Raw genomic sequence first — 15,623 nt, 5'->3', positions numbered from 1 at the left:
ATAGGGTAAGGAAGGATAGAATAAGATAATATGGTAAATAATAAAATTAAAAATAAATACATATATCAGAATGAACCATATAGAGAAAAGTTAGTACTGTTTAAAAAAACCATTGTGTCAGTTACATGTATCTACTGGGTCACAAGTGTAAAATGTATTTCACACTATAGATCATGATCACAACATGTTTTAAAAATAATGAATTTGCTTGAGGCCTTTTCAACTCCCAAAACATGTTTTTAAAATAATGTTTCCCCTATATTTCTACATCTTCTTAATAGACATGCACTAGTCTGCATACTATTTGGTAGCAAGTCATTTTAACTTTGGAATGTATCATACAATATTTCTGAGTGAACTAATATCCATTTGTATCATTTTAATGGCAATAGAGTATTTCACTGTTCCAATATGTAGTAATGTTGTTTGCTGCACCAATGTACAGTAACATTTGTTCAACCAATTTTCTACTTTAATAATTTAGAGTATTTCTAATATTTCTTACTTGTAAGCAATACTGAGGGATCTATACATTCTTTTATTTTACTTTCCCAATTATTTTCTTGGGTTAAATTCTTTTAAAAATTTTTTTCTTGTGGGGAATTAGGTTAAATTTTGAAGTGAAATCTCTAGCATACAGTTTTTTTGTATATTGATTTCATAAAGACCAGCTGCCTACCAGAAAATTTATACAAATTTACACTTCTATCAGTAGTGTCTGGAACTACCCTTGTGCCCACCCCACCTTCATTCCCACCCCAAACATGACCATTATAATTTTTTTATCTTGGCCTATTTGAATAAATGGAAAAAATGACAATTTATTTTAATTTGTGTTGGTTAGTTATCTGAATTGAGGTCACCCACAGCTAATTTACACCAGCTTTCAAGCAACAATATAGAATATAGAAGAGTAACCACTGAATTAGCAGAGAAACCTATGTCCATGAAGTAAACCATTTGGGTTTAGATAGTAAAGGCCTTGACATATAAAATGACTCCCGCTACAGCAAATTACTTATTTTATACATTCAGTATGTTCTCCAAAACTATTACGTTACAATTGAACAACTAATTACTTACAGCCATTCAGGCAGCCACTACCTTGCCTGATTACACGTGCTAATCTCTAACAGAGCCATATGCCAGCTCCAGACACAGAGTAGGTACTTCTCAATTCGTGGGCCTTTTTGTCCAGAGGTCCCAACCCTAGACTTTCTGAGCATCCAAGGACCCACCTGGACATCATCCTTATCTCTTTTTTTTTTTTTGCCTCTGCTTCCCTATCAGAAACTGTGAGGCAGAGGCTATCCCAGTGGTGATAAAGTGGTAGAGATGGAAGGAACTATGTGTAATATGGAGGGATCCTGGGTAGACTAGATGGAGCCCCAAAACTGAAGACAGAAAGCCACATCTGAATCCTGGATTCAAATGTTAAACAGTGTGGTCTTAAACAGTGTGGTCTTAAAGCCTCCATTTCCTTATTCACACAAAGAATATCGTATTTCCAACACAGAATTTTGAGGGGCTTGTGAAATAAGGTGAGAGAATATTACAGAAAGCAGTCACACAATAAATGTTAATGGTATGTGTGGGGGGAGGAGGGGAAGGTGCATGCATGTGTATGTGAATTTATTTGATGTCTGCCTGAACATGTTTAGAAGAATCCCCGTGATAACACTCAATCATCTGAGACAAAAAAATTCAGCCATCTTCTACAAACTGGGGGCAGAGCTGGCTACAGGAAAAAGTCAAAGGGGTGAAGAAGAATAAACTGTAGGCTGTGGTCTCAGCCATACCCTACAAAAGAGAATGACAACTTGGGACAAGCAGCAGGTTTAAGTAAGAGTTACTCAGGTCCTCAGAGTACATCTGGATTTTTAAAAGTCTCCTATTCTGCACAAAGCTCTTTTGCATTTCACACCTGGTGAGTAAAGGAAAGCATATCCTCCCCCCACCAATCCCACCTGCAACTCCAACTTCACAGAGCTGCCTCACTATGCCTCCAGTTCTTAAAAGCCAAAACTCAATTACATAGTCACCTTTACATTTGAAAACAATGTAGGTTAATGGTCCAAAGCAGCTCTCTCATGGAAAAATCAGCTCACCTATTCTCTAGTTAGGAAAAGGAATGAAGCAAAGTATAGTAAAGTTTAAAACCATGTTCAAATTTATCATAAAACCTCACTTTAGAAGGCCCAGGTGTGTGTCACTCAGCAGCATGGTTCCCTGGGGGCTTCTCACAACCATTTTTCAGACTTAACTGTAAAGGTTTCACACACCTTCACACCCAAGTGACCAAACGTTCCATCAAAACACAAGGCAGCGGTGGGGCTGCCTGGGCCTCATAGGTGTTTCAGACATTCCCAGGATGCTTGGAGGGGAAGGCGCAGGCTGAAACATTCACGCCCTCAGTTCTCCAATCATGGTCATTTCAAACCAAATAGTGAGAAGGCTGTGGGCCGATGGGGCATAGTGGGAGGGTGGGTGGTTATACCACTCATTGAGTCCAGGACTACAAACCCTCAGCCAAGGCATCTGGGAAGCTGAGCCTATGTCAGGGGTTTGAAAGAAGTCCTGTGGGCAATTTTAGAATTTGCTTGAGGCCTTTTCAACTCCCATAATCCACAAAATTCTGTCTAGCCAGGGTTGCTACTTTGTGGCTCAGATATCCAAGATTCTGAAAACAGAGCCACAAGAATATAGACCCTATGGGGGGGGGGATGGAAAGGCCTCCCCCTCCTCGCCTGAGGAGTTCTGTTTTGCCTAGATTTTGCATAAAACCTTGATAGGGACAACTAGAAAAAGCAACTCTCCCATAGCTCTAAGGCTAATCCAGCCAAGTGATTAGAGAACTCATCACTCTTCCTCCTCCATTCCCTCCCCAAGGAAAGGAAGCAATTTGAAAATCCAAAAGGATTCTCCTCACAGAGGAAGAGCTGAAGCAGAGCCAATAAAGATTCAAATGTCAAACTCCGATTAAACAGAGTTTGCAAGTGATTTGAAACATGGCTTTGTGAAGAGCCTTCGTCTGAGAATCAAAAGGTCTCATAACCATGCTTTAATTTAAAAGAGGGCAGGGGAGTTCTTTTAATTATATCACATTTCCTCCATTTCAGACCCCCAAACTTTGTCATTAGTGACCAGAGATAATCTTTACGTTACAGAAAAAAAAAAAAAAAAAAAAGAACAAAACTACTGCTTAGTCCAAAAGACAAGGGAGAGCAAGGAATAAGAACAATAATTATCAAAGTCTTGAAGTATCTTATTGAAGGAGAAAGTTTTGTAAAACTACAACTTATGTACTTTTTACCCAACAAAAATATGTAGGTACATTCACCAAAAGACAGGAACTAGAATGTTCATAGCAGCATTTATTTGGAAATTCTCCAAATGCCCATCAATAGTAGAATGGACAAATAAATCATGGTATATTTATATGAAAAAATCCTATACGGCAATGAAAAAATGAACTACAGCTATATGCAACAACATAAATGGGGCAAATAAATATAATTTAGAGCAAAAGCCCAGATATAAAAAAGCATATACTGATTCCAAAACAGGCCAAAGTAATCTATGGCTGTTAGAAGTCAGGATAATGGCCATTTTTTGGAAGATATGACTGGAAGGGAACAGTGGCAGAATTTGGAGGGCTGCAAATGTTTCTTATTCCAGATGCTATACACTTGTGATTTATGCACATTGCTATATTTATGTTATAATTAGATCTTTAAATTTTTAACATATATATGATTTATATATGGAGAGAGAGACAGACACACAGAGAGAGATTGAATGTACTCTTTTGGTTCCAGGTAGTTTCCTAAGTGCAGGGCTTGATCCAACAAAGCTGATCAGGCCACAGAAAAGTGTACAGAGCAACTTGGGAAGAAAAGGTATAAGCTGAGAAGTAAAAGAGAGTGTCTCTTTGGTTATTTGGGTTTTGTTTTTCTTTTTGTCCTCCTCACCCAACAACAATTAAAACTTTGAATTGATAAATCAATTTTTTAAAACCCAAAAGGGCTCCAAATTTACATTGACAGGCCAATAGTTCCACTCACTGCCTTTACTCAAATATATCTGTAAGTGAATCCCATTTCTCACTATCACTTCCTATCCCATCACTGACTTGAGATTTGCTGGTCTTAGAATATGGGTCAAAGGGTTAAAATAAAGCCACACAAGCACAACCTTATATAATGTATTTTTCTTTTTGAAATTGGATTTAATTTTAATTAACAAAGGCTAAAGCCTTGCCAGATGAGCACCAGTGACATCTGATACCTGAGCAGTGTTCCAGCATCTCCTCTCTCACACTGAAGGTATTTAACCCAAGTGAAACTGTTAGAAAACCTTCCAGGGCATTCTTCCCAGTATCTCTTCCTTGGTTTGCCCACATTACCCCAAACTCTGAAGCATCTGTCTCTCCTGTTTGTGAAGCAGAAAGCCCTATGACTTTTCACATGGAAAAGGATTTCTGAAGTATTTATTCATGCTGCACTTTCCTCCCCTCAAAGTTAATCTCTAGAATCAACCTCTCAATAAACATGTGCCATCTTGCAATTGAAGTCTTCAGGGGTAAGGAGGGGACTGGCTGAGGCAGCAAAACTCTGATGTGAAATTAAAAAGGGAAATACAGCTTTACTCACATTATTAAAATATAAATATAGGCTTGAGGAACAGCGTCCAGATGCACACTGGAGAGAAACATAAATATTGATATTATATTCTAATTAACATTATGTTTCACTGGCTGTCATCCTTCCTCATAGATACTAGTTCTTCCCTCTCTTAGATGTTTAGTATTAAAAATCAAGAGTAGCCAAACTGTATAATGGGTTTCTTTCACAAATTTAAATGCACTCAGATATAATAATCAAATTTCAAAGAACTTTCTTCATCCTTCATCCAGGCTTCAAGCATCAGCATAAGCTAAAAACACAGTTACAAATTAGTGTTCCCTGCCACTTAGCAACTTGTGTAAAAGTAACGAGTTATTTTTTCCCATGTCTTTTTAAATGTTATTTTAGCTTTCCCTTCGAAAAACTTCTACTTCTAAATTACACCTGGGGTCTCTGAGGCCAAATTCTTATCCTTGTCCCAAATGGGTCCTCCCTAAAGCTGAGCACTCAGATGTTATAAACAACCAGTAGCATCAGACCAAAGAGAAGAAACTCCACTATTCCAATTGTCTTGGAAATCTTTTTTCCCTCTCAATCTTTTTAAAATTGTGATATAATTGACATATATCATTATATTAATTTCAGGTATACAACATAATGATTTGATATTTGTATATATGGTGAAATGATCACCACAATAAGTCTAGTTAACATCTGTCATCACAGAGAGTTACAATTTTTTTTCTTGTGATGAGAACATTTAATATCTACTCTCTTAGCAACTTTCAAATATACAATACACTATTACTGACTATGGTCAACATGCTACACATTACAGCCCCGGAACTTATTTATCTTCTAACTGGAAGTTTGTTCCTCTGCAAATCTCATATATGGAATCCATAGTTCTTAGTCTGGTCCTATTGTAGAGTCCAGAAGTTCCTGTAGAAACATTTTCTCCCATGTCCGTATTAACACAACAGTTCTGGCAGGGAATAGTATGAGAGCACCAGAGTTCAAATATTGCTTTTCTACCTCAAGAAGTTATCTATCTGAAGTGAGGGAATTGTCCCTCTCTTAATAGGGATGTGGGTTACAGAGGTGCATACAGTTGTTAAAACTCATCAAACTACACAATTGCAATCCATACATTTCACTGTATGGAAATTATACATTGATTTTTAACAAGAATTTTCTTTAGAACAACTTCTAAATTTTCCCAAGACAGCAAAGTAAGATTAATCAAGATTCTAGAAGTGCCTATTTCCTCAATATCAGATGCGGCTTTACAAAACACATTAGACCTATGTGAGAATTCTCTTTTGCTCCTCCTAGAAGGATCACAGCATATTATAACATGGTGTCCTTTGGAACAAGTCTGGCCCGTAAGAAGAAAGGAGGGCTTTCCTTTACTTCTCAGCTTTTATGCCCTTTTGTGTGGGTTGAATTGGCTAGCCCTAAACATAAAACAGAAAATGTCAACATCTTTAAGTTGGATCCAACCTCTTCTCATTACTTCCACCAAACCACCACCATCTCCCACCAGGATAACTGCCAGAGCAATTATTGTACTTAGTCACCCTGCTTCTACCCTTCCCCCACAGTTTCTTCCCTATACAACAGCCAAAGTGATCCTTTTAAACTCTAAGTCAATCATGTCACTATTAGACTAAAATCCTTCCAATGAGTCCCCATTTCACTCAGAGCAAAAAAGCAAAGTCTTCACAAAGGCCTCCTAGACCCTACATGAGCTGCCCTCCACCCCACCTTCCTAACTTCCTCTCCTCCTGGTCTCCTTGCTCACTCCACATCTACCATGTCAGCCTCCTTACCATTGCTTTATCACACCAGGCGTGCTCTCACCTCAGGGCCTTTGCACTAGCTCTAGTTCCTTCTGTTGGAATGCTCTTCCTCCAGCTATTGACATCATTAACTCCCTCACCTCTTTCCAATCTTCCCTAAAATGTTGCTTCCCATTTAAAATGATAACGCCACTCCAATCCTCGGGATTGCTCTCACCCTGCTCTAGTTTCTTTTTGCCCATAACTTACTATCTCCTAACATGTTCTGTAATCTCTTTAAATTATGTTTAATTATGTTAAATATCTGTGTTATGTTTTTCGTTTATGGTCTAATCTCTCTCTACTATAAATTATTTGTAACTTTCTGAACACTGATGAAGTCTAAGCACTTAGAATAGTGCCTGGCATATAATAAATGAATGAATCTGGATGATAAGATTCTTTGTCGATGTTTTTTAATTTCTATACTTCTTTGCATAACAAAAAGAGGCCACAAAGAACATTGAAATCTTAATAGTCATCTGACCACGCAGAGGGATATAGCATTGCTTGGTCAGCTATCTCTTTCCCTCTGACCCAGCATTTCACAGATTTAGACAGGTTTTCACCTACTTGTAAAAATTTACACATGCTTCCTACTCTGCATGATCCAATTACAATACCAATAAAATAACTGCAAATAATTACCAGGGGCTCACCATGTGCCAGGCACAGTTCTCAGTACCTGTGTACCTTGCTTGACTCCTTCAGTCCTGTCAACAACCTAATGCAATAGGTAGTTTTTATCTCCATCCCAAAGGAAAATAAATATTCAGTAAATTGTCAAAAGTAATACAGCTCTGAAGGGGGGAGCTGGAATTTGAACCCCTGCTGCCTAATTTCAGAATCCACACTCTAAACCACATACTTGCTTCTCAACAATTAGATAAAACTGACACTTGCCAACCTTACTCAATCTGAGCCTAAGCAAACTACAAAGATCATGAATTCCAAACATTTCCTTAAGAAACAAGGACATAAGGTTCCCACCGGGTATCATAAAAGAAAGAAAGGTATAAGCACTCTGATTCTCTGCCTTTAACAAACCATGCATTTTGGACTCAGACAAATGGACTCTAGGACCCAGAAAGTTCATTGAACTCCAACAGTGCAGTCATTCTATGGCCAAAACACCAAAGTATATTTTCCAAAATAAAGTATTTATCCATTATATACAAGAAAATTTAAATGGCCCTTCTGATGGCTGGGAGTCCAGTTTGAGCCAGACTAACCTCATTTCCCTTTTGAGTAGGGTTATTAAACTGGAAGATCAAAGAAATATTACAGACATATGGTATCTTGTTTTCAGCAATCATTTGACAATCACTCATGATGATAGATCTTGTGGGCAAGGTGGAGAAATGTGGTTTCAATGGGACTGTGGGGGAGCATTTGTGAATGCTGCAACAATGCTACCCAATGAATGTTGATTAATAGACGTACTACTGTCTGCCAATGAGATCTGGCCTTCAGTCCATCTGAGCAACAGTTTTATCAAAGATGTGGGTGATGGGCTAGATTAGAATCATGTTTATGATGTTTGCAAAGAGCAAAATGCTGTGGGCAGTAGCTGACACATTGAATCAAGATTTTAAACCATCATGACTGATTAGAAGTGAAAGAGCAAAGCAAGCAAGATTCAATTTAACAGAGACAATGGGGAGCCTTATGAAATTTAAGTTCAGAATACCAACTGCACCAATGGAACAAAGGAAACCTCATGTAAAAGAACTGCCACTATAAAGGAAAGGAGTTTGTTGGGCCATAAGAGCAATAATGCATCAACAGTATTCTGCAATGGTTAAAAAAAGAAGGGCCATCTTAGTCCTAGTGGAACATTCATATGAAGGAAGGAATGGCTCCATTCATGCTCTGCACCTGTGGGAGAGGGCAACCAGTGTGAGAGAAAACAGGAAACTTGGCACTGAGAGGCTTGGTTGAAAGAACTGAAGTTGTTTTACCTGGGACAAAGTAACCTCTAGCCACTTAAAAGATATCCTGGATAAGAGATTATAAGCAGATTCCATATGGCTCCAGCCACCAGAATTAAGACTGAAAAGCTGGAATTACAAAAGGACAGATTTAGTCTTATTGTAGATAAGGATTGTTTCAGAACAGAAACAAATCAGCAATAAAGTTGGGGTGGGGATGGCCACTTCTCACTCCTGGGTGTCTTAGAGGGCATGGAAACCAGATGGGTTGCCATTTGGGACATCTTTAAAAAGAATCCCACCCTGGTTGGGAGATTGGATTCAATGAGTGCTAACGTCTTTCCCAACTCTAACATCCCAAGATTCTCCAGCTCTTATTAAATTCATTTTATTATTGGTTAATTTCACTTGGAAGGACTTAGGAACATCATAATAAATTAATTTTTCAGAATATGGATGCCCGAGTCCTCAGATTCCTATTTCAGTACACCCAAACCTTCTCATGTTTATTAATGGATTGAGGGATGGACATTAATATCAAAAACCAAAAGTTGTCATGCCTATCTTTGTCATTCAAAATGATGAGCTAGACAGGGTTGCTGTCCTTTGTGGGCTTGTGGTGTGGTAGGAGGGCTCTCCAAAACCTTGTTTCAATAAATTTAGACCTTAAAATGAGAGCTTTACATTCAGAAACTTTTCCTACTTCATCATTTTTTATTTTCATTTATTATCAAGATGTGATTCATGAGGAATTCTTGATGCAAAAATAACTTTTAGGAATGTTTGTGATTGATAGTTTGTTCCGGGCATACTCTTCCCATGCTTTTTAATAGTGTCCTACAAAATCTTGTGTTGCAGTATTTTAATAGAGTAAAAATAAATTAAACTGAACTGTCAAAACAAAATTCCCACATTTGAAACTGTCTTTGTCCATAAAATTATAAAGCATTATATGAAGTCAATGGATCCTTAAGACTCTTGGGCTAACATGGGACAACAGGAGAAATTTCATACACCATGGCATTTTAAAGGTAATGCCCATTAAATGTAGATGAGACGCTCTAAGACTGAAGATGTTTCTGAGAGCTTATGTGGAATTTATATTTTCCTGATGGCATTGTGTGGAAAAGATCTCCACAAACAGAAATCTTGCCCTACAGGTTTTGCTCAGTGGATAGAGCATCAGACTGTGGACTGAAGGGTCCCAGGTTCAATTCTAATCAGGGGCATGTGCCTCTGTTGGAGGCTCAATCCTGGCCCTGGTCAGGGCCTGTTCAGGAGGCAATCAATGGATGTGTCTCTTTCACATTAATGTTTCTCTCTGTCTCTCCCCCTCCCTTCCACTCTCTAAAAATCAATGGGAAAATGTCCTCAGGTGAGGAGAAAGGAAGAGAGAGAGAGAGAGAGAGAGAGAGAGAGAGAGAGAGAGAGAGAGAGAGAGAGAGAGAGAAAGGAAGGAAGGAAGGAAGGAAGGAAGGAAGGAAGGAAGGAAGGAAGGAAGGAAGGAAGGAAGGAAGGAAGGAGTATTGTTACTATCTTAGCAATATCAGCCCAACAAGAATCTCAAGGATTTCCTAGGTAAAGTAGTTCGGTAGTTTTGATTTAAGAGCCCAATCCAGTACAACAAGAAAAGTCTGGAAAGAAATGTGTTGTTGTGAGAAAATTATAACATGAAATATTAACCTTTGAAGATTGCTTTCTTCTCAGTTGTTCTATGATTGGTTTAAAAGCACTTTTCAATGGAGCTGTTAGGGTCTCATAATGCCTCAAAAAATTCGCTGAGCAGAGACAGGAGGTAAAGAAACCTAACCACAGTTACTGAAACATTTTTTTAAAAATATCCTACATGAACCAGTTTGTAAATGATTTTTGCATGTAGTAGAATGAACAGAATGGGGAGGAAAAGGATCATCCTTCCAAAAGCAGAATGAACCCTTGATTAGCATTACCATACCAAGCCAAAATGATGAATTCACCCAATATGTGACTTCCTAGTTTCTTTCCATGTTTAGCAGTTTCTGTGTCTGCTCAGGCAAAAATTATGCTTCTCAAATATGGAAGCTTGGAGCTCCTGGAGCCATCACTGACCTCATTCAACAGGATGACAAACAATACTCTAAAAGGTTGGCCAATGGACTACTGAGGAACTGAGGTGGTGTATCTTCATCATCTTAGACTTGAGTTCCTCCCATGCCCCTCATACTCCTAAAGCACTGAAGTTCTCTTCTAAAGGATAGTAAGTTATTTCCAGATCCACTGCAGAACACCTAGGAGGGGTCAGGCATGTGGGTAGTATAATAATTCTGGAGAAAGAGTTTAAGGAAAAAGAGCAAGAAACATCACCTCTACCATACTTCTGGCCCTAGGTCTTTGCCCTCACAGTTCAAAGATGAAACAAATTGTTTTGATCTGGGTTCCTCCAGACCCTGTGAGTGCAAGTTCCACCACAAGTAGTTTATGTGGGAGGTGTCCCCAGGAACCAGCCATAGGTGAATGAGAAAGTGAGATGGAGAAAGGAAGGAAGGCAGAAGATACATGGTGCATTTTCAAGTAAATCACCACTGTGGGCAACTAGAACTCAGTCCTACTGGGGAACTCTGTGTATAGATGGTATGCCTGCATAGCAACCTCCTAAGTCCTAGCTACCATCACCCGTCATACTAACTGGTTTATCAGCCTTCAGACTTGCCTCAAGAGTGACTTTACTAAAGTATATGTCAGATCATGTCAGCCCTGCAAACTGTCACCCCTTTCCCACCCTGAGCCTGTCTCAGGGCAATGGGAAGCAGCTGTCCAAGGACGAAGCAACATGAAGACTGCATGGGGAATGGTGATCCTGGTGGGAAGGCTATGCAAGGAGTATGGAGTCACTCAGACACCTTCAAAGGGAAAGGAAAGGGAATGTGAAACTCCCCTAGGCCATGAGCAATGTTAAAGGAAGATCTATAATGTAGCAGATAGAAGCCACTGGTGCTCTACCCATAGCCCTTCCCACAGGACCCCTGCAGACATTCCTGTATAATCCCTAGGTTTTTCCTATCTCTCTACCTAGTGTAACTCAGCTAGGCTGAGCCCTAACATAGAGCAGACCAAGGGAGGCAGGGAATTCATACTCCAGGTTCTACCTTCCCTCAGTGAGGGGTGGAAGTTGGTGAATAAATATTCCAGCTTCCTCACTCCTCAGTGGAACATTTCTGAGGTGTGTGCTGTATTGAACCCGGGTTGCCCACAATGGTACCCAAGCTCACACCGTGCATGAGCTTTCCTCCCTACACTGTCTCACTTCTATACTCCCTCCCTATGCTTTCTGGCTGCCCTCTGAAATAAACCACTTACACAGAAACCCTGGTCTCTGCCTCTGCATGCTGCCAAACCCCAACTATGACACACTATTGTGCCTTTCCTTCCAAAGGTAATGCCTTCTATGACATCAAACAAGAACAATGTTCTCCTAAATGGAGGTCTGGACATGAAGTGTGGAGATAATACTTCAGAAAAATTAAAATATAATAGATTTTTACATCCATCCCTGGGATTATTTATTTATTGATGTATAAATACACATAGAGTATAATTCATCAACTGTATGCACACATTTAAAAAGTTCTTTTTTCTCCATTAACCATTAGTTTGCACTCTAAACAGTTAAAAGGACTGTGTCAAGTCCCATGTGCATAAGTGCCCACTGCTGCCTCTAAAGAAAGAGAGAAGGGGACCCAATCTGCTCCAGCACTGAATTTCACTTGTGTGAAACCTAATTTAAAGAGCAGTGTGTGTCACACCACACACACACACACACACACACACACACACACACACACACACACACGGGAAATGTACGCACCACTCAACAGTCTGCAAAACTTCCCTCCAGTTCTTTTGAAGTAAAATCACCACTCACCCCAACCGCACTCCCCAGATATCAGCGCTGTTGAAAGTGAAGGGGCTGTCCCTGCTGTGTGGTTTGAGGTAAAAAGGGAGGCAGGATTAAAGTGCTCATTTCAAGTCCCAAAAGTAAAATACGACTTGGCCTACGGCAGTCCTAATTCTTTCCAGAACTCATCCCCGGAATTGCCCTTTTAAACAACCAGTCATTAACCCAACTCCGGGTCTTTTATAGCTGCTAAAACCTATCGCGCACATCATTTATTCATTAGGCTTATTATTGTTGCTATTGCAGAAAAGCAGCCAATTCCCAGGGTGGGGTTCAAAGAGGTTTCTGCTTTTTTTTTTTTTTTTTTTTTTTGAGTGGGGGCAATCTGCGAACTGGGTTGCAGGGCAGAGGTTCCCGGAAAGGATGCAGCTAGAGCTTCCCCCCCCTCCCCCCAGGCCACCGGGCCTCGCACCAGTGCAGCTGCTGCAGCAACGCGGGAAGCTTCTTATGTAAGTCAGAGCCGCTGACATCACCTTCCTTGTGAGTGTTGCAGCGGGACCAGGCGCCCAAGGACCGGAGCACCGGCCTAGTGCCTCCGCCCACCTTCTGCTCATTCCTAAAAGATTCCCTCGCCGCCTGATTTGACCGATCTTGCGCCAGGGGACCCTCCTGAGCTCCTCTCAGAGGGAAAATGACACAGAATGGCATGTATTGAGAGCCCTAGGGTGTCGCAAGAGTGAAGTTAACAGGCAGCAATGATGCTCAGGGGTCTTCCATATGCGTGCGGATTTGGGCGACAGTAGGGGGGGGGGGCGCCTCTGGGATCCTCGGAGAGCAGATAACACAGAGTTACTTAGTAGGAACTTATGCTGTTCAGGGCAGAAGAGATGGCCCAAGGGTCTCGCCGATCTCCCCAGGGCCCGAGACACTCCTCCCTCCATGCCCCTCCCCGAGGCCTCTCTGGGCCACAAGGTTGGAGCAAAGTGCTTCAGAGTTCTTCTCTCCAGGCGGCAAGCGGCGCCATGCTACATCGCACATGAGCGCAAGGCACAAGTTCGGGGCTCCGCGCAGCCCCTGAGGTCACAGTAAGAGTGACAAAACCGTCAAGGCGAATCAGAAGCCCTCAAAAGACACTACTCCTGGAGCCCCCAAGCACGAGTGGGGGTGGGGTCGGACTATAGGTCTCAGGTTGGGCCACTGGGAACCACATAAGTTGCACCAACCCCCGCCCCACCCCCACCACTGGGGAGGGACAAGGAAGGTGATCACCAGAGGTGAATGACAGACCCCTCTGCCTCCTGTGTCGCCCTAAACGTCCCCTTTCAGCCCGTGGCTGCCTTTGAGTTCCGAGGCCGCCCCTTTAACTTTCTCCCCTCTGCATCTGCATCCCTGCAAACTCTCAGCACCTGGAGGGTTGGGGTGGGTCCCAGGGGAAGGGGGGGGGGGGGGTGAGGCGAGAGTACGGTGCAAGCTGCAGTGGGCGCGGCGCCTTGGGGCTGGGATTGCGGCGACCGGGGAGGGCGGAGGGTGCGGCGCAGGAGCGGAGCGCCGGCTGGAGGCGCGGATACTCACGCACTGTCTCCTGCTTGGGGTCCAGCGTGCCGAGGACGCGCTGCACGCCGCCGAGCTTGCCCTGCAGGGCCCAGACGCGGCGGTGGGTCAGCTGGATGTCGCTCTCGAGCTCCTGGAACAGGCTGCACGCGTGCCGGGCCACGTCCGAGAGCTGCCGGAGGACTCGAGCCAGCGCGGCGTTGCTGACCGCGCACAGGTCCAGCATGAGCAGCACGGCCGCGGCGGCCGCCGAGGGCGCCTCGCCAGCCGCGGACGCCGCCTCCGGGGCCCCCACAGCGCTCTCCTCGGCCGCTGCGGGTGGCTCTCCGTGTGGTGGCTGCGCCTGATCGGTCGGAGCGGGCAACGGCGGCGGCGGCGGCGGCCCGGAAGGTGCAGGGGGCGCACGGGGAGGCTCCTCCGGCCCCGGCTCCAGGGCCTTGTCCCGTTGGCTGGGCGGCTGCAGGGGCGGCGGCGGTTCAGTGCCGCCTCCGTTCGCGTCCTCCGCTGGGCCGGGCGGCGGGCGCCGCTGCCGGCACAGCCACTGCGGCTCCACGATCCGCTTGGCGAAAGGCATCCCGCGCTGCCGGGCTGAGACTTTCTGGTCTCCTCAAAGTGCCCCCTTGCAAGCTGGGAACCGGGCGCGCCCACCTGGGCGCAGAGGGGGCAGGAGTCGGGCAAAAGGCGCGCTGGGGCAGTCCGGATACGCAGGGGTCTCCTCAGTTCACCTGGCGTCCTCCTCTTCCCCGCCCTCCCTCTAGCAAATCAGTGTACCGGGTCCTCCTCCGAGTGCACGTTCCTGGGGGGGGGATGACAAGCGTGGGTCACAGAAATCCTGGGGTTCGCCTTGGCTCTGCTCACTTGCTTCCAACCCGGGTCGGCTGGCTCAGCTCCATCATTCCTGCGCTCGCCACCACCGCCCCGGCTGCTGCCGCCGCCACCGCCTATATAAATGGGCGTGTGTGTGTGTGTGTGTGTGTGTGTGTACGCGCGCGCGCGTGTGTGCCTGGGTGGGTGGGTGTGAGTGTGTGTGCGCGCCTCAGTTTGAAAGTACCCCAACGCAGGCCTCTCCCCGCGCGCCCTTTGGCCGCTCCTGGGAGCGATTGCGCCCAGGCTCTCTCCCTCTCTGGGCCAGGAGGAGGTTTCAGAAAGGCGCTTTGAAAACCCGGAGAGAGGAATCCGCCTCCAGCCCAGGCCGGCGCAGGAGGCGGCGCGGGGGCGGCGGGCCGACGCAGGGCGGGGGGTGGGAGGGGGGAGTCCAGGGCCAGAGGGGCGCAGCGCCCTGTGCAACCGCTGGGAGTCACTGGTGGCCTCACCGGGCGTGTTCCGACGCAAAAACACTTCCTCACATCCAAGGGGTTAGGATTGAGACAGTCAGCGTGGTGGAGTGGGGAATCCTCAAGTTGGGGTTGGGGGTGTGGGTAAAAAAATGCAGAGGTAGAGGGGTGGGGTACTGGGGATGCAGCAGATCTGGCGTGTTGAAGCAAGTTGCTTCACCGAATTCCAGCTCTGAGCAAGTCCTTTGGGTTCTTAGCAGGGAAAACCAGGCCGCCCCTAAGAGTGCCCTGGGCTCTGTGAGCACAGTGAGACAGCTGGGAAGGATGACCGGGCGTGGGTGCACCCCAATGCAGCCACAGTGGCCAGGGTGCCATTTATACCCCCTTCCCAGGCATCACTGGCCAGGTCTCTACAGAATATCATGAATGAGACCCAAACCACCAATGAGCAAACCCTTCAGAAAACTGCTTGCAAAACGCATTGACATGTTAAGTGAAATAAGCAGGATTACCTTTCTGTCACCCAA

General features: G+C 44.1%; 1 protein-coding gene across 2 annotated transcripts in view; it reads right to left on the bottom strand.

Annotated features, from left to right (window-relative positions):
- NHS (NHS actin remodeling regulator) overlaps positions 1 to 14,396 on the bottom strand; it is a gene marked incomplete at its 5' end in the record, with an annotated part of 343,723 nt that extends 329,327 nt beyond the window's left edge. For both annotated transcript variants that reach the window (XM_081081888.1, XM_081081889.1), the window contains one exon: positions 13,844 to 14,396. In XM_081081888.1, the coding sequence (XP_080938014.1) occupies positions 13,844 to 14,396 (553 nt within the window). The remainder of the gene's footprint in view (positions 1 to 13,843) is intronic.
- Positions 14,397 to 15,623: the final 1,227 nt, after the last annotated feature.

The sequence above is a fragment of the Myotis nattereri genome (genome assembly GCF_964212035.1).
Source record: "Myotis nattereri genome assembly, chromosome: X".
Classification (NCBI taxonomy): domain Eukaryota; kingdom Metazoa; phylum Chordata; class Mammalia; order Chiroptera; family Vespertilionidae; genus Myotis; species Myotis nattereri.
Note: the sequence above shows the minus strand (reverse complement) of the source record. Positions and strands in the feature narration are given on the sequence as shown.